Below are 18,859 nucleotides of genomic sequence, written 5' to 3'. Positions count from 1 at the left end.
ACACTTGTTTCTTTCTTTATTAGGTATTGCAAACCTTACGCGAGATTCATTTCACCTGTACATACAACTATGTGTAACATTCGTATAGGTGAAATGCACGTAATTAAAGTAGAACTCGGTATTAGTCAGTTCGTAAAATTCACGGATTCGTCTTTTATCGATATGACTTGATCGCATCATTTTGAAAAAACGAAAAGTAGCTATCAAGGAAATAAAATAGTATCGTAAATATTCCTAACATACATATGTATTTTTTAAAAAAGATCATATAGACAACTAGGTATTTACTTATTTTAACCTACTTATCATATTGCCCATGTTAGAACTTGGTTAGAATCTTGCTAATTCGTTTCTCACATAAAACATTACGATGCTCGTTTGTTTGGTAAAATTGATAATTAACGTTTGTTATGAAGACAGTTAACAGCTTTCTAAAAGAATCAAAAAGTACTACATAGGCCAACTTTACTGATAATTAATTTTATTGTAGTATACTAATTATATTTTCTTCACCTTTAATTAATAACGATTATTATTCCAGCTCGTTTATATTGATTGGTACATTAGATAGTTAATTATATATATTCATAATGATAAATAATTTGAATATTTACATTTTTGTTTGTTTATACTGATCCAATCCATGATTACTTATAGAGAAATGGATAGCTCCCCTTATACCAATTTTATTTATTGATAATAATTAAGTAATTAATGTTTATTAAACTTAACGCTTCAGTCTTATTTGTTATATCTTATTTTGTTATATGAAATTAAAATAACATTATATCAGAATTTATTTGAAATTGATAGAAATCTTATTTAATTTTTACATGTAAAATATACTATTCTCTAACAATAAAACAAAGTACTAACATGTATAATGAAAAAGTATAAAAGATAGTGCTGCACAATTGCTGCACCTGTAAAAAAGTTCTGTTTGAAGTTTCTGTCATTTCGTGGTTATTCCTTGTTCACTTTGTTTATTTACAAGCAAAAAAAATCTGCGGAGTATGGTCGTAAATGCTGTTTAACGCTTCCAACGAAACTTTCTGCGTGTTCCACTGACCTCGTAACCACTGTCACTTGGAATCTCTTTCACTGCATTTTTTTACTTTTGTGCGATGCGGAGGCACCGATCATTCAAAGAGGCAACTAAAGATGCAACGCTTTCGTTACCGCATATATATATATATATATGTACATATGTATGTATGTATGTGTCATGATAATCCACTCGATAACTTGTATTTGATTTCAAGAAACATACACAACATAAGCAGTTGTAACGGATATTAGCAGCATTCTTTTAGTAAACTCTTATGTTTGATATTAATATAACGAATAGATTTCTATTTCTCTTTTTACATTACTTATTTTTATTTAAGCTGATAACAACGCAAAGAATGAAAAGCTGCGATTCTAAGTTACCATACAATTTAGACAATTTTGTATAATTTAGTGGTTCTTCTATAATATTTTACTGTTTGTGGATTTAATCATATGGAAAAGTCATATAGATTTAATAAGTTCTTCTTAAATACTGTTTATTAATGCAACTTATTAAAATGACTAATTTGGCAAACAAACATCTTTGTAATAAATAAATAAATGTATTCGTTATATTTTTTATATTTATAGTAAATCATAGATATAAATATTTATTTGCAATAGTAAGAAAAATAAGCAAGTCTTACAAACAGCATGGTATAATATATAGTAATTGTGATAAAATAGTGATAAAATGGGACATTTATTACTTCTATATTTTCCACAACTATATTCGACGATTGTAAAAAAATGAAAGTTATATCGTTATATTGTATAGCATACAGGAGTATACATTTTCCCTGAAAAACTATGAAGTATGACTCTAAAATTATTCCCTCAAGATTAAACTCATGTTTGTCAACAGCATGATAACTGAGTATACGAAATAATATGTAATTTGTAGCAATTTATTAAGCAAAAAATCATGAACAGTATGTACTCATAGATTTTCCACGGATGCCGTGCAACTTCAGCATAAATGTTTTACGTGTGCTCGCTTGCTTACTTGCTCACGTTCCTACTTTTTACTGTTAAAAGATGCATCTTTAATGCCTTCGATAGCCTTAAGGTAATAGTATTATACTGTACTATTCCGTTAGATGGATAGCATTGGATTATTGGAGCATCGTTTCGCCCGATTACTAGTTGGCAAAATACCAGTTTGCCACGGCCGCTGGTGAACGCAGATACTGGTTCTTGCATCTTCACCTAGCAGTAGAAAAGAAAGCTGCTCGTCGCGTACACATACGAGCACGCACGGACTTCAGCGATTTCTGATTACGTTACGATTTCTGATAACGCTATGAAGTCTCATTAGCGGTATTACATGAACTCGGCAGAAACGCGCGCTAATAAAATAACTGTATCGTGGAAAACTCAATACCGAAAATCATAAATTCCGAAATAACACAGGTTTGATGTCATATCAACAGGACCTTTGATGTCATATCAGTTTTTATTGATATAATTTCAACTTATAATTTAAAGTATTTATTGTTAAATTATCGTACGAATCATTTTTTATTAAACAATATCAAGTAGAGATATTAAAGTAAGAATGTTATATATACTGGTTCGTAAATTTATTGTTATGTATAAATCTAGCCGATGATAATTGTATTATTTACGTAATTACATAAAGCTTCTTTAAATAAATAAGTAAAAAATATATTTGTCAATTACAAATCACCGCCATTCTTTCTTTAAGTGCTAATGTTTAAAACAGCACAAAAATGTTATGTCTAAAATTTGTGAAAATTTGTGAAAATTTGTGAAATGAAAGATTTCGATATTGGTTTGTATCATTTCGAAACAGGAATTTAGATGTTGAGGATAAACATAATTTAGCAAAATTTTAATTATAATTTATAATTATTGTTTTTAAAAAGCGGAATTTAAAATCATTAATTTAGGAAAGTTATTTTTAACATATGAAACAATTAGAGATTTTCCAATGCAACAAAAATATTACAGATTACAGATAACAAAAATAAATATTTTATGACTAATCTTAATTAAGTAAACTGTGCGAGTAATATTTTGTACACATTTATAACGTTCTTACTTTAAAGTACAGCTCTTCTATTCCATCCTTTTATTTTATTTTTAAATTCGGTGTAAATATTTCAAATGGTGATTACAAATTAATAATAATGTGGTTGCTATTGATTAATTAAAATTACATGCTTACTATCAGATTATCTTTTTTAATAGAAGATCTATTTAATACAGAAAAATCTTTTAAAATAGTAATTACATCGCGATTAATATAGCTTTTTCTGTACTTATACTTAAACTTATACTTAAACATTCAATAATATTAAAGGCAACGATCTTCTTATTCTTTCAAAAATTCTGTTTAATTTTTCGTGTTTATTATTCTTGTGAAATCAGATTCTAATTAAATTAGTAGATAAAATAGTGATATTTTATATAGTGATAAAATGTAGAACTTCTATAATCTTTTCGTAGTCTTGAAATTGTAAAGGAAAATAAAGTAAGAAGTTTAAGAAATATAGTGTATTTGCAAACACTGTACTGTTTATTTTTCTTTTTCTTTTGAGTTTTTACGTGGCTCCGTACAGCATAAAATTTGATAGCAAAATAAAATAACTATTTTATGACAACATTATGTGATATTATTAATTCAGTCATCCAAAAGACAAACTGATAAACATGGTTTTCCGAAAGATCTTCAATTTTAGTATTAGATTTTATCAGATGGATAACGTCCAATTTTTCAGAAATCAAACGAGAAATTCTAACAGAGTTAATCTATTTGTCTCTTATATGGCTTTATTAAAAAACTGTAATATACCATAAAACTATATTATACAAATATACACTTATAAATAATTTAAGTTTTTCATCACTCGAGGAGTCTTTAACATTATATGAGAATCAGTCGTATATAGCTTGATTTAATAACTTAACATTAAATAGCACGTCGTTGAACATAAACATTTAATACTAATACATCCTCTTTTTAATCCTTGCAATATTATTCCGATTCCAATGTTCCATATTATGCTTCGAAATCACGAAGCCTAAATTTTGCATTATATTCGTGGAAGATACTTAACCATTTTATTTTATTAATACTATACTAAATATTTCATCTGTTAAATTTTGTTGTAAATGCTTATACATTACATTCAGGGCAATTTTCTTGTATTTGAGACATTTCTTCTTTTACACCATGTTTTTTAATGCTTTTATTAAATGTCCAAAGTCCTCCCATGTACCATAAAACAACACAAGATAAACTTAAAAATGATGTGAAATGGAGTGCGCCTACGTAGCTCATCATTTGGTCATGTACTAAACCTTAAATATTAAAACAAAAAAATTAATAATAATTCAGAAGCTTATTTTTCTAGTTGCATTAATAAGTATTCTAGATGCATTATGATACTAATATTTGTACATATGTATTCTATTCAATAAATTCTATCCATTCTATCGGTCACATACTGTATTTAGCTTTGAAAATTTAATAATATAATAAACTGTATTACACGATGTATTTTGCTTTGTATTTCACAGAATTTTTAATAAAAAATGTATTAATATTTCATAATGAAAGTAATTGTGTAATGTATCGTATAATGTATTGCAAAGATTGTGCATTTTATTTTTGATAATGAATCGATAATTATAAATATATATACAGTTTGCGTTTCATATACAGGAACTATGGAAATCTAAATATTTTCAATCACTATTGGTTACATGCAATACGCGAAAATGAGAAAAAAGGTGCACATAATATCGTTTAGTTGAAAAATATGGGTTGCCTTTTATTTTACGAAACATTCGTCAGATTACACATTTATATCGTATGCAAAATGTATGTACGGGATAATAGTTGATTGAAATTGGAAGTCAAGCATTTCGCGTCGCCGAGTTGTATAAGTATTCATATGTTACTCTTTGATATATTTATTTATATATATTTTTATTCTTGTGTGAAGCATTTCTGAACTTTCCATCGTACGGAAGATAGCTAATAAGGAAAATACTCTACATATTTAAGATGTAAAAATTTAACAATCCTTTTCATATTTTTATACATACAGCAAAGCAAAAGTATTTAGCACATTGAGATTTGCACACTGAAAACGCGCTAAGCGAATCGAGGTGAGGCATAAAATGTGGGTCAAAATGAGAAAATGCGAAAGAAAAGCACAAGAAGAATAAAATCAGGTGAGACAAGACTCGATGTAAACTTGTTTGCCAGTTTTATTCTGTTTATTTTCTATCTAAAATTAAAATTAATTTCGTAAGTTTCGTTTACTTTCATTATGAATGAAACTACAATTTGTTTATTTATACGGTAGTCGCGTACAGATAATATTATTGCATAAAAGAAAAATCTCTGATGATAACGAAAAGTAATAATTGAAGTAGTAACAAAATAACAAAACAAGTTTCTAAAGAGCAGCGACATGCATAAAAAATTACCAGGGAATAGTATCAATTATAATTTTTAATCAGACAAAAAAGTTAATCTATAAAAAGTAAATTAATTAATAAAGGTAGTTTGTTGCGATACAGTTGCGAAATAGTTGATGCGATTGTGAACAATAAAAAAGTATTAAAAAATAAATATAAAATAAGGAAATTGAACTTTGTTCTTTACCTATTAATGGGCCTATGGCAATAGATAATATACCATTGCAAACCATTTGCATCCCGTATGCAGCTGGAAGTCTGTCAAGAGATACATAGTCAGGAATTATTAGCGTTTGGAAGACAGCTTTCGTTCCTTTAGCGATTCCAATAATTAATGTAACGCCGATTACCACAATGTACGTACTGCCCCACGTTGATAATACTGAAATTAACGATATTAGTTCTGAATTTCTTTTATAAAATATTATCTGCTAATCGTTCAATTAATAAAATTTTTATAATGTACTATTTATTTATTTGTCTTACTTATTTATGTGTTTACATATACAGATTGGTATATGTAAATATTTTGTACATTTATACGACTATTATTTTTCTATTCTAACTTATAAATTTGTCTTAAATTAATATTAATATTTTTTCTAAATTAATATCTATTCTTTGCAAATATTGAATTTTATTCGTATGTTGGCAGTGATAAATATTTTATTCTGCTTTATCTTTTTTGTTATATATAAGCTGACGCAGTTTTTTATGGTCAAACCTAGTAAATATGTTTTATACATAAAGTAAGAAAAAATGTATTGTATGAACATACATACGTATGTAGATCGTCTGAAACCAGATTAAATAGAAAAAAGTAAAAGAAAGATAAAAAGAAGATAAAACAATATAACAGGATCAAGAGAAAAAGGAAAGTTACTTACTGAAATTAGTAGACTTTTATATAAGAGCTTAACAAAATGGGCATATTAAACTGATAAGAATAAGCGATTTATTTATTGAGATAGGACGAAATAAGAAAGTGAATTTCTGAGAATGATATCTATTGTGGGTAATGCTCATTTAACCATGATATCTAAATGAAAAATCGATTCATTGTCATTTGGTATTTTCATTATAACGTTTTACTAAAGCACTTATGAATCTATGTTTATATGATATTTGTTACTTATTATATTTTTACTCATAGAATAAGCCGACACCGTTTTGCGAAAAAAGTTGAGACACCCTCCGTATGAACTGACCAACAAGATGTAAGTTCTAACGTCATAGAGATTTATGAAATAAAATTTTTATATATAGTACAAGAAGAAACATATATAAAATATTAACATCAATAAAAACATCAATAAAATCTAAAATTATCAAAATCTTATCAATAGAAAAATAAAACAATTCGTTCATAAACGCTTCAGTAGAACCAATATTCGTAACTTCTATTGGTTCTATGCAGATTACCAGAAAGCTGAAATCAACCCACCCAGCAGATCGTATATTCGTTGCCATGAAGGAGTCGATTTCTCATTTTCGAATATTTTACGTTGCTGTACGTACTGGTCCTTCCAATGGTGGATCCTATTAAAGACAACACGTAAAGGTTCCTGGATGTCCAACCAGCTTTGTGCGCAAGGAGTGGAATGCAAAGACGTCCGGTAATATCTGACACAGCTTGGATAGACATTACAGTTGCGATCGAATCCCTTTCAAGACCAGAAAGTTCAGTCAGGACGAAAGGAATCATCATGTTGAAGTTTGTTTCAGCGACTAAAGACACTCCCATACCTGTCGTAAATAAAATCTTTAAGAGGAAGAAATAATTATTTTTTTAATTCTTATGTTATCTTATTACATATTGCATTGAATGAACTTGTAAAATAATTAATTAATGATAAAAAGCTACATTTATCAAATAATTTTTTTCTGCAGTATTACCTAGGATGACGGCGACATAACGACTATCCCTTAAAAGGTCAAGATCCATATGCTGTGTTATTTTTCCCAAAATCGACTTCTTCTCTCGTTTGCTATTTTCACTATTCACATTTTCTGATAAATTCTGCTCAAAATTGCTCGTATTTTGTTCCAATTGTTCTTCCAATAATTTAAAGTTAGCACCGTCGTTTTTGACATCAGTTACGTTTTTAATTTTTAATCTTTTGATTTCTTTCGGTATACCGTTTTCATTGCTCTCTGCGGAAGATGCCGTGATGTCATTGTCCTTTGTTATACTTGTAATCTATTACAAATTAAACTTGACCGTGAACGTTAATCATTGTTATCTCTATGTAATAAGAAGACAGTGAACAATAAAGGATGTATTATGGCTATATTTAAGCAAGCAGATGTTTATGCAACTATTATACGAAAAGTAGTAAAGTACTGATTATAATGTGTATTTATTGTGTGCAATAAATATTTATATAAATTACATTTTTATAATTATGTACATAAAAATAGGACTTACATAAACATTCATAGTTTAATAATTACTAGCAATCATAATCAATGAATTATATCTGATAATCATGAATAATAAAATATTCTCGTAAACACGATCAAAATTATAAAGTTCCAATTTAAATATATTATGCATATAAAAATGCTTGCAGAAAGATATATACTTAAACGAAAACCAACCCTTTTTCTCTGCCTATATGGCTACTATTAAATAGATTTTGTTAAAAATAAGAATTTTAGATTTCAATTATACATAAAGATAACATTTTACACAGCTAGATTAAAATACTATTCTGTACTTATTCTCCAGTATTTTTGTAAAATATTTTTTATAGAATTATTTGTCTATCAATATATTATTGTTACGTATTACTTAACTTATTAATTTGTAAAAACACGTGTACATGATTATTATTTACACAACTGTTGGACGTACGAAATTAGTGCATAAAGTCATAAATACCATTTGTAACTTTACAAATAATTCATGTTTATTCGTCTGACCGCAGAGATTAGGCTTTTAATTTATTGTATTAAAATTGCTATGAACGCAGTATTCCTGTTTCATAATTTAATTGTATAAAGAAGTAGAAAAGATTTATACAAAACGTATATAGAAACGTATATGTATATGTTAATAAAATGATAATTCAATGATGTATCGTGTATTTAATTTTATTTCCTATTTGTTTTGTACCTATATTTACTGTCATTTTTTCGGTCCTCTTAGAAAAAAAATATTCAGTGTACGTATATAATGATATGAAGTCCCAATAAAATCAAATGAAATTTTGTATCAATCGCAACTAAATAATGATAATGCATACATAATGACCGATAAAAAGGAGGAAACATTTTGAGATAATCATTTTCAGACGTAATATTTGCATGTCAGATGTCATTCCTAAATTTATATACAAAGTTCATATCAAGCGTTTTATTAATGTTTTTGAATAATCTAATTCAACTATATATTAAGCTGCTTTTTGTCAAAGAAGTACACTAAAAAATAAGTTTAAAGGAAGTGAATAGTCGATATAAATTTCAATTAATTGTGAAAGACGAATTACTATAATTGCTAAGAAATTACAATCTAGTTTCAAGTACTAAATATATCGTTCAATGTCCTCTTAACACATACACATTATCCTTCTAATACGCTTATTAAACTCACTTCTCTTTCCTTAAATGGTTTCAATAGCGCTGCCCCGATCAATGAATGCATCGCTATACCTGCGATGATCAAAAGAGTCCCAGTGGTAGCATAATTTTCCAATAATTTTGCTATTAGAAGTGGCATCAAAATAGGCCCAAGGCCAGTTAAAGTTACTGACAATCCCATAGCCACATTTCGTTTTTTCCGAAAATAAGTGTTCATCGCGAGATTCGTGGCTGGAAACATGATACCATGACCGATACCTATAAATTACGACTTAATATCAATGTTTATGTTTCTCGGTAGAATCTTTTAGCTTAATAAAATAACGTTTAACATCTACAAAAATGTTAATCTTTTCACATTCAATATTGCGTATATGCAACATTGTACTTTAACTAAACTCAAACTGAAAGGAAATATATATTGGTATATACTTCTTTCGGTAAAATTAATTTCAAATTTTACTACAAATGTATCTTCTTTAAGAAACAATCCGAAAATGTTTTTCTATCAGTCATCATTAATTTCTCTCACAAGTTAATGGAAAGACTAATGATTTTTTGTTTCAAAGACCTAATTTAGTTGTGTTAGAGAGATGATTATCTTAGAGTCCATTGCAACAGTATTTCAATTTAAGTACTCTTCAAGATGTATTTATTGTGTAGATATTCCTTATCTATTACTACTATCTCTGACTACTTATTATCTAACAAATTCACCATCATATTGATTTTCACAAAATTGTGATATTAATTATGTACATAGTGTCTATTCTTTGCAAACATATAATACGAGAGAAATATGTTATTTTAATCTACTTTCATTTTCATTTCTCACACATAACGTTATAAGTATAAAGTCAAGTACATGACGAGAATAATGTGCTGTTTTATGAATATTAAAAAAAAAAGCAAACATCCGGTAGAGATTACTCACCGACGATAATACAATAAGTGATAATAATGGCGGGGAGAGAGACTGCGAACGCAGTCGCACAAATTCCAGTGGCAACAGTAATACCACCAAGAAAGGCAACTTTTCGAAACGTGAATTTCTTCATCATTGGACCGCTTATCAGACCTAGACTGCTTGTAATGGTACCATTCAAATGAACAATTAACGATGTCTGTGTGGCGGTTATATCAAGTAAAAAGAAACGTTCCCTAAAGATTAGACCGAAGCTTTGCTGTATTGGAAGTATCGCCAGCTATAACATATTCATTTTTAGCGAGTAGTTAGAAATGTATCCACATACATATGTAGTAAAATAAAATCGTTTCAAGCCATTTAAAATTATTTTATGATATAACAGTATAATCTTTACATTAAATGCAAAAATCTGTTAATTTAGTAGGTTTTTATAACAACTGTTGCACGTGTTTGATAAATATGGACTAGATTCGGTTTTGCCAATATCTCAGTTTAATAAATGTTCATGCTTGACACTTAGATATTGTCTAACAATTTAATTTGTGCGTATAATTTATTTAATATCAAATTAAATATTGATAAATACATTTATATTCTCTCGCATTAATAACATGATTTAGTGTGATACAGTATAAAGAAAAGGAGGATAAGCTGAGTTGTACAGTACAGACAATAAATTGACTAATTGAATAATTGAATAATTTGAGGCTTATCCACCTCATACATCATAAATTTATTTTAGTTTTATATTTTAGTAATGTTATATTTTAGCTGAGCCTATATTTGAGCTTGTAACAGAATATGTTATTTGGAGTGTTTATGAATAATATAGTTGAACATAGTCCAAACCAAACATAAATTTTTCTACATATAACTATATTGTTTACAATTTATCAAATATTATTTTAATTTAATTAAATTTTATTTAATTATAGAAGCTATTTCATTTATTTAAGAAATATCACCGTAAATCATGCATTTTTCATAGATGTATCGATATTTTATGTATTACAATTTTTGAGGGAAAATAATCATAAATAATTTATGAATCTACTTCACAGAATATTTATATAATTTTATGCTGTATTTCTACTTTATGTTATATAGATATTTTTATACAATACAATATGTACAATACTTCCATACTAATCCTCGCTGTTGATATCTACTATACAAATAAACACACAAGAGAAAGGAAGTGACGAAACAATTGCTTTTAGTGTAATCTTTCAAGTCTGTCAAGTTTATTTTCCATACAAGGTCTTAGTTTTCGATTTATACAGAAAAATATTCTGCTGCCCGGCCTTAGTTTTCAAATTCAGTTCTGGATTGAGTTAGTATTATAATACAAATCGGCTATTTGACGACACAGCGGGGCGGCCGAGCGCAGTGAATTCCCTTATTGGCATTTATATAAACAACGCTGGCTGATCGCTTCATGGCGCGCTGCAACAGCACGGCAACCGGATTAGTCACTACTATATCAACTTACTAACTCAATCTAGTTTGAAAACTAACTAACTAAAACGCCAAACGGTGGGATATTTTTGCATATAGGTCGAAAATTACGGTCGACCACCGGTTATATGTATAAGAAAAAAGTTGTTGAAAATATCGAACTTTGTAACATATATTAAAGAATAATTGATTTTTGACAAAATGGTAATATTTTTTAAATTTCCACGGTTTCCAGGTAAAACTACTAGTGTCGTTACACTTCCAATTCACTGACATCTTTCTTATAATTATCATCATCTTGCATTGAATGAAATGTAACCGTAAATGTAGATACGTTGGTACTGTATAATTTCAAAATCAATGATATTATTACGTAGGATAAACCGTAATATTGTTTCATTTCAGTTTTACATTTTGAAAATTAAACAAAAACACATGCGTATGGAATATGTCTCATAGTAAGTACATATGTATGTATCTGGTAAATCAATTCAGAGCACGCGATGTCTCTATGCCTATATCTTGTATAGGAGACTGGAAAACAGAAAACTAACTGGGGAAACTCACATTAATGATTGTCACGGCGGCGACGATTATCCACGCCCAACCTCTATCAGCTTCACCACGTGACATTTTATCGATTATCATCGAGATACTGCTTCCACTTTCACGTTACGATTCCTATAGGGATGACAAGCGTGCGGCGTCGATCCTTTGTTTCTTTCGTGCCTTGGAGTCGATCGCAGACTGCAAACTTAACGTGTCGGCCAAATACAAGACGGATTGGGTAAATGATAAGATACGCGCTAGCTTGGATAAGTATTAGACGTCTACCTCTACACAGAGACATGTGTATATACCAACTGTTTACAGTTCCATAACTTCCATAACCACAGAAAAATCGAACCGTACCGCTGTTTGAACAGTCAGTGATGCTCGGTTCTGCATTCGTAATTACGTGTTCATAATTTCTAATTAAAAATGTTTTTAGAAGAGTCAGTCTGCATCTGTTTAATCGATATCTTAATTGTTCAAATTGGTAAAATATATAAATTATTTCTAGATATAATTGTGAAATTACGTTTCGATAACAAGGCAGTTACAAATTTAATTAATCCTATTATTATTCTAAATTAAAAAATTTACTTTCCTTATTGGAGAAACCTTTCTGTTATTTGGTTACAGCAAAAGATGTAAGGAACTCTTTATTAAGGAATTTATTTGATGAAAGCAGATATAAATACATTTAAATGTATGCACTTATAAAATCCACATACAATTACCATAAAAAGTATTCGTACAGTAATTTATTTCAACATAAAATATTATAGAACATCGTTAAGAAAATTTTAATAGATAAAGAGTGTCTACATATCCTTACGAATCTGCAGAATAATTTTCACGAAAGAAAAAATTGGATATCTATATTCTTTGTGAAAATATTAACAAATATTTAAAAAATGGTAGAAATATATGCGTAATAAATGAGTCTTATTAGTCTTTCCCATTAAACCGTAACTGTAGGAATACTTATTCCGCATTATTGCTTGCCATTTTTTAGATATTTGTTAATATTTTCACAAAGAATATAGATATCCCATCTTTTCTTTCATGAAAATTATTCTGCAGATTCGTTAGGATATGTAGACGTTCTTTATTTATTAAAATTTTTTTAACGAATGATATTTTTGTTGAATTTCATTACTGTACGAATACTTTTTACCGTGATTGTACGTGTTTTAATCTTTCACATAATTTAAAATAATTTACTTTATCTCTCATGTAACTTACTTTTCGTATTTATAACTCTAAAACAGGAAAAAACAGCATTCAAGGACGAAATTTATATTATTTCAAATGATGAATAAAGTATGTATATTTGTACAAAGTCATACACATTGATTCATGCACACGCAAAAATAATGACTATCTCTGGATCGATTCCGTTTTGATCTTTTAAAATTTACTAAATGAAAACTGTATAGACACCTTTTCAGATTAATCGGATTTTATTTAAAATGTAACCAAAATAGAGATCGAATATAATAACGATAAGTATCTTAAATACTTTACATATCATACATAATCTGTAATCTGTGATGAGGCTCAGATTAATGTACGTTCCCCTATACGATATAATATCAAATATTAAATATTATTGAGGAAAATATGTCTGTTTTAATATTGTATTTTCTTGTAATCAAGAAAATAATAAAACACTAAGTCTATAAATTATTATAATGTTCAACCTATGTTATTTTCTTATAATGCGTACTTTATATACCGAGCACTAATATATTTAAATTAATGTTTTAAATTTATTTCTTTTGATTTATGTAATTTATATTTATTTAAATACGTTATAGGATTGGATAACCAAAAATTATTTATAATAATAAACAAATATTTTTGTTGCATTTCATGCTTACTAAAATTCATTTTGATAAAATTTTATCTGTCAGAAAATCAAATTACTCTTTTTTTTTTTTGAAGAACAATATCAAACAATGTATCTGTTTGAGGAACAGTATATTATATACTTTATCTTTTACTTATCTTTAAGTTTGGCTCCAACGTTCTGTTTGATATTCATAAAATATTGTTTTCTTGATTACAGACAGAATACTTCGTACGATACTGTAAAACGTAAGATCTACAAATTATAGTAGATAACAGAATAACGGAAAAGTTTGTAAGAAGTTATATTTATATTTTAGAACACTTCAGATGAATGGTTCTTCTTAACATTATCTATAATTCAACGATCAAAATAGAAAGTGATTATTTTATTAAACACATTTCTATATACGAGTTAATATGATTATTCGTATATGATGATATTTTTAATACGTCATTTGACCGATCTTTATGAGATGAAATAGTTCAACACTTTTTATACAACTTACATTAGATACCAAAGATGTTGTCTCTTAAGAAAATTATCAAGGGGAATGAGAGTACATATGTATATTTTTATACTGATAATGATGATACGATAGAATAGTACTTGATAATTGATAAGTGCAGTGAGGAATCTTTATTATTATCTTAATTGTAGTGTGTCTTTTAATATCAAAAAAAAGAATGTAAATACGAGTAAAAAAAATGTAAGAAAACATACTAGAATTGTACTAAAAAGATCATTAATACACTCTTGAAGTATTTGTATTGATATAAGCATATTTCGCATGAGCAGTAGTATATTATTTTATACAAATAGATAATCAATAATATTAATAAAATATTTCTAAAAAAATTTTATATCAGATATTGTAGTATTATATTGAATAAATGAGATATAATAATTAATAGTTAATGAAAAATTCGTTTATCGTGTATTATATCTTTAAAAATATTTATAACTAACAAATAATTGAAATATTTATCACCATTCATATTACTACATACATAATATGTTACATTATCAAATAAACATGAAAATACATTTTTTATAAAAATATATGAGAAGTTAGACATGACTTAAGCGAATGATACTTTCGTTAAATATTATATTCTTAAAATAAAAACTATCTCCTCTATTTTACAAGAGAATCATATATTGTATTCTTGACTTAACTATTTATTAAATGTGCTATTTATTATCTTTTTAATTTTTATTTGTGAATTATGTTTCATTCGATGTACATAAGAACCAAAAAATTAATTAACGAGATGAACAAAACTGTAAAGATTTTGTGTTTTGCAATAGGATAATTTTATGAAATGATTGTATTTATTCGAATGTTCATATATTAAAATTTATGAGTCTATAATAGTATAATCACAAAATATAATTGGAAAAATTCTGATAAACACTACTACTTGAACCTGGTTATATGATTTATTTAACTTTGTATTTTAAAAAATTAATTTTTAATTTACTATTAATTTTAACATAAAACATTATGATCCAATAAATATCTTTTGTCTCTTAAATAAATTCAGAATCTCTAAAATAGATATTAGATAAGATAGATATTAGACAGTTATACATATATTAGTTGATAGGTACTTATGCATGGAGTGAAAAAATCTTAAACGCACGCTTTTAAACGCGATAAGATGATATTAATGACAAGTGCTTCAATTACAAAGAATAAAATTCTCCATCGTGTATCCTAGTTTAGCCTATTGTTTAATAATGGTTTGATGGCCCCGTTACTACTAGTTTGTCCAACTAGGTAAGTATTTGACCCAAGTGAAAATGGCCACTTGATAATACTTTTTCTTAGCTTTAAGCGTTCAATTGGATTGAATTGGATTATGCGTTTTATTCTTTAGCAAGATATTTAATAAATGTTGATTTAGGAATGGCCTTTTAATTCAAAATGTACAATTTGTAATACGTAATTGCATTATTACTAGGAATTGAGTTCAAGATTTAATTATTTTAAGGGAATGTTTAAAATATTTTTAAAATTTTGTTTACGTTGGTAATCTATAATATAACAGATATTAAAAATAATTAATTCTTAACAAACATTATGAATTATTTCATAATAAGTAACAATAAAAAGTATAATTTATAATTGAGAAGTAATTGATAATTAAATTATTTCAAAGAAAATGAAATTCGAGTGTATATCATTTTTATGGAAATTATTGGTAAGATGAAATAACGAGATGTATACTAAATTTTAAATTATTTAAACATATTTTGTTTATAGAAATTCGATGATATTACGATGTATGAAATTTTATTATTAATAGATAAAAGATTCTAGTTATAAAGAAAGGAAGTTATGGACATGTCAGTTGTAAAAGGACATATAGGACCTCCTGACTCGCTGATTATTGATATTTTTGTTTTATATTTTATTATTGATATTAATATTTTTCTTACATTTAGATGTGTCCGATTCTCTTAATAATTCGTAACATTATTCTTTTAAATAATGACTAATAATAATTATAATAAAATAATAAAATAAATAAACAATGATAAATGAAATTTAAAAAGTAAAGATTATTTAGCTAAGAAGATAAACCAAGATAAATTAATTATTTATAATCAAAAGTGTAACAACGTATAGCAATAATATATATTTCGTATGTAAAATTATTACAGTTTTTATGATTTATTAATTTGTTAATAAGGTAAAATGTTTGACTCAGTGTAGTTTTGAAACAAATTTAAAATAAATTAGTAAATTCCTAATCCTTATTTTACTTTGGGTATATACATACAATACAATAATAAAATAATATACAAACACAACAACGATACACAAAAAGATGACTGAAATTAAATAAACTAATTTTAGCTACGAATATACAAAACAATTTTCAATTTTCGAAAAACAGGAATAATCGAAATTATCATTACTTATTTTGCTGTGAACGCATAGAAGTGTTCTTAACGGTACAGTACAAGTGATGCAGTAACAATACAGTACAAAAATGAAAGAGAAAGAAATTTTGTATATGAATTCATTTGCACAAACATTTGGGCATACATGAATTTATGAAAAAACTGGGTTGCGAATCACCATTTACAGAGAAACATAACAAAATTTATGACAGAGAACGGAAATCAGAGAAAATAAAAAGGAGAATAGACTTACAATTTCTTTGAAATAATACGTAGTTTCTCATTTCTCGTTGCATTGCTTGAATTATGACGATACATCAAGCGATTACATTGTAATTCGCACTTAGATTATCATCACTGTTAAAAACGCGTTTCATGAACGTAACTATCAACTAAGATAACTGAAACTACAACGAATGCAATTTCCTATTGTGTTCATTCACTGGAGATTACCGTATTTCCTGGTCGAACGCATTCTTGGAAACTTTTCACTGGTAGCTGCTGCGTCGCGTCTTGGTTCGAATGAAACACAAAAATAAGCAACGTATACTCCGAACAGAGCTGCGGACTATTTGTGACTGGGCTCGATGAAGGGAAGTCAACCGATAAAGACCAGCTTCGTGACTCGACTCTAAGCCGAGCCTGGTCTTTGACTTGTGGCTTCATTTACGTGCATCATTATGCCAGCTCAAGACGAGTGGCTTGCGGCAATTTGCCGCAACAACGGCGAGCTGGAAGAACAGAGAAATACATATGTATGTGTCTTTCTTTTGTGAGACAGAAGAACTTTACATCTCCGTTCTTCAAACGCTGCCGATTTGACACAAACTGCTCGTCTTGAAGTTGGCCTTAAGTGCGGTTCTACGTGCTTTACCGCACGAACAATCAAAGTATAAACGCAAAATGATATTCAGAATAATTAGCAACTAATCTTTTCCATTGTCACGTATATTGTAAATGCTTAAGCCTTAGAAGAAAATATAAGTTCCAAAACAGTGATTATCGTTAATCATATTATTACGCAATAAAATTATTATGTTAGTTGAGATAATTAATTAATTAATTTTGAAATATATAATTTCTTTATTATTAACTTAAGATACTGTGTCCACGAGAAATTAGGAACAAAACTAATAAGGGAAATATGGAACGATCGAAGTGAGAATTAGAGAGACGGAACGTGAGGAGAGAATGGGGTACGCATGCAGGTTTGAGAATGTAGCAGAATCTAGAATGTGAATATAGAGATAGGTGTAAGGGGAAAAAGTGAGAGAAAATTATGAGTTCGAAATACAATCCATAATATAGATCGGTCAAAGCAGAGGTGGAGTCAGCACATATTCCCGAATTGAAACAAGAAAGCAAATTTTCCTGAATCTTAAATCATATAAAAATAGCAACATTCAAGTAGAAAATAAGTAACACAAAAATAGAAAAATATCGAACTGTTACATAACTTACTTGAACATCAATCGTACATTGATTCTGAAATTCCCCCTAATTTCTCTAATCAAAAGTGATCCACTATCACCTCTCGACGGTAGTGAAATCATACGGCGATTGTTTTACTTGATAAAGCAGAGGAATCTCTTGATGACTTTATCTAAAGGCAACCGCGTGTTCTTCTTGGAAACTGAATCAACTGTAGCCGGAATTACACTTAATTCGACCAATATTGCGGTAAAAACGACCAATTCTCTGATCGATTATACAATTTCATCGGTTTTCCATGAACCGATCAATTTTTTCTTGTGTGCAAAAGGCCATATCCGCAAACAATAGTCGCTCCCTTGGAAGTTGCAAATTATACAAATTCCACTTTACATATCCCGTATTATATAAAAACATACAACAACAAAAATAGCAGAAGGAGAAAAAGCTAAAAGAAAGAAAATAAAATGAGAACAAACGCAAAAAAACTTAGGAAACATATGCAGACAGTCCGAACGCATTGCATAAACTGAAAGAAGCTGTTACCTGCATTCTGCAAGACAACTGAATCGTATTACACCAACAAGCCGAACATCTGCAAAACATATGCAAATATATAGAAACATTTGACTTATCCTACCTAT

The 18,859-nt window shown here is 28.0% G+C and overlaps 1 protein-coding gene across 9 annotated transcripts; it reads right to left on the bottom strand.

The window, feature by feature from the left end:
• Window positions 1–3,564: 3,564 nt before the first annotated feature.
• On the bottom strand, window positions 3,565–17,528 carry LOC126916596 (monocarboxylate transporter 9-like). 9 transcript variants are annotated; one of them, XM_050722549.1, is made up of 9 exons: window positions 17,238–17,513; window positions 17,038–17,141; window positions 12,041–12,227; window positions 10,022–10,292; window positions 9,101–9,345; window positions 7,402–7,705; window positions 7,024–7,251; window positions 5,693–5,887; window positions 3,565–4,377 (listed from the first exon to the last, which is right to left on the bottom strand). In XM_050722549.1, exons 3-9 carry the CDS (start codon window positions 12,119–12,121, stop codon window positions 4,193–4,195), a joined length of 1,509 nt encoding a protein of 502 aa, XP_050578506.1. In that variant the 5' UTR covers window positions 12,122–12,227; window positions 17,038–17,141; window positions 17,238–17,513; the 3' UTR covers window positions 3,565–4,192. The 9 variants fall into 9 exon arrangements, with proteins under 9 accessions (XP_050578506.1, XP_050578508.1, XP_050578504.1 ...); XM_050722551.1 differs by having other exon boundaries at window positions 12,041–12,220; XM_050722547.1 differs by having other exon boundaries at window positions 12,041–12,309; window positions 17,038–17,513.
• Window positions 17,529–18,859: the final 1,331 nt, after the last annotated feature.

The sequence above is a fragment of the Bombus affinis genome, chromosome 5, assembly GCF_024516045.1.
Source record: "Bombus affinis isolate iyBomAffi1 chromosome 5, iyBomAffi1.2, whole genome shotgun sequence".
Classification (NCBI taxonomy): domain Eukaryota; kingdom Metazoa; phylum Arthropoda; class Insecta; order Hymenoptera; family Apidae; genus Bombus; species Bombus affinis.
Note: the sequence above shows the minus strand (reverse complement) of the source record. Positions and strands in the feature narration are given on the sequence as shown.

What these genes read in the sequence shown, in the direction of transcription:
- LOC126916596 (XM_050722547.1), bottom strand. Translation starts at nt 12,121, where the DNA reads ATGATAATCGATAAAATGTCACGTGGTGAAGCTGATAGAGGTTGGGCG. An exon ending in CACTTATTGTATTATCGTCG is followed by an intron (nt 9,346 to 10,021) that starts GTGAGTAATCTC and finishes CGTAATTTATAG; the next exon opens with GTATCGGTCATGGTATCATG. An exon ending in TTATGTCGCCGTCATCCTAG is followed by an intron (nt 7,252 to 7,401) that starts GTAATACTGCAG and finishes TATTTACGACAG; the next exon opens with GTATGGGAGTGTCTTTAGTC.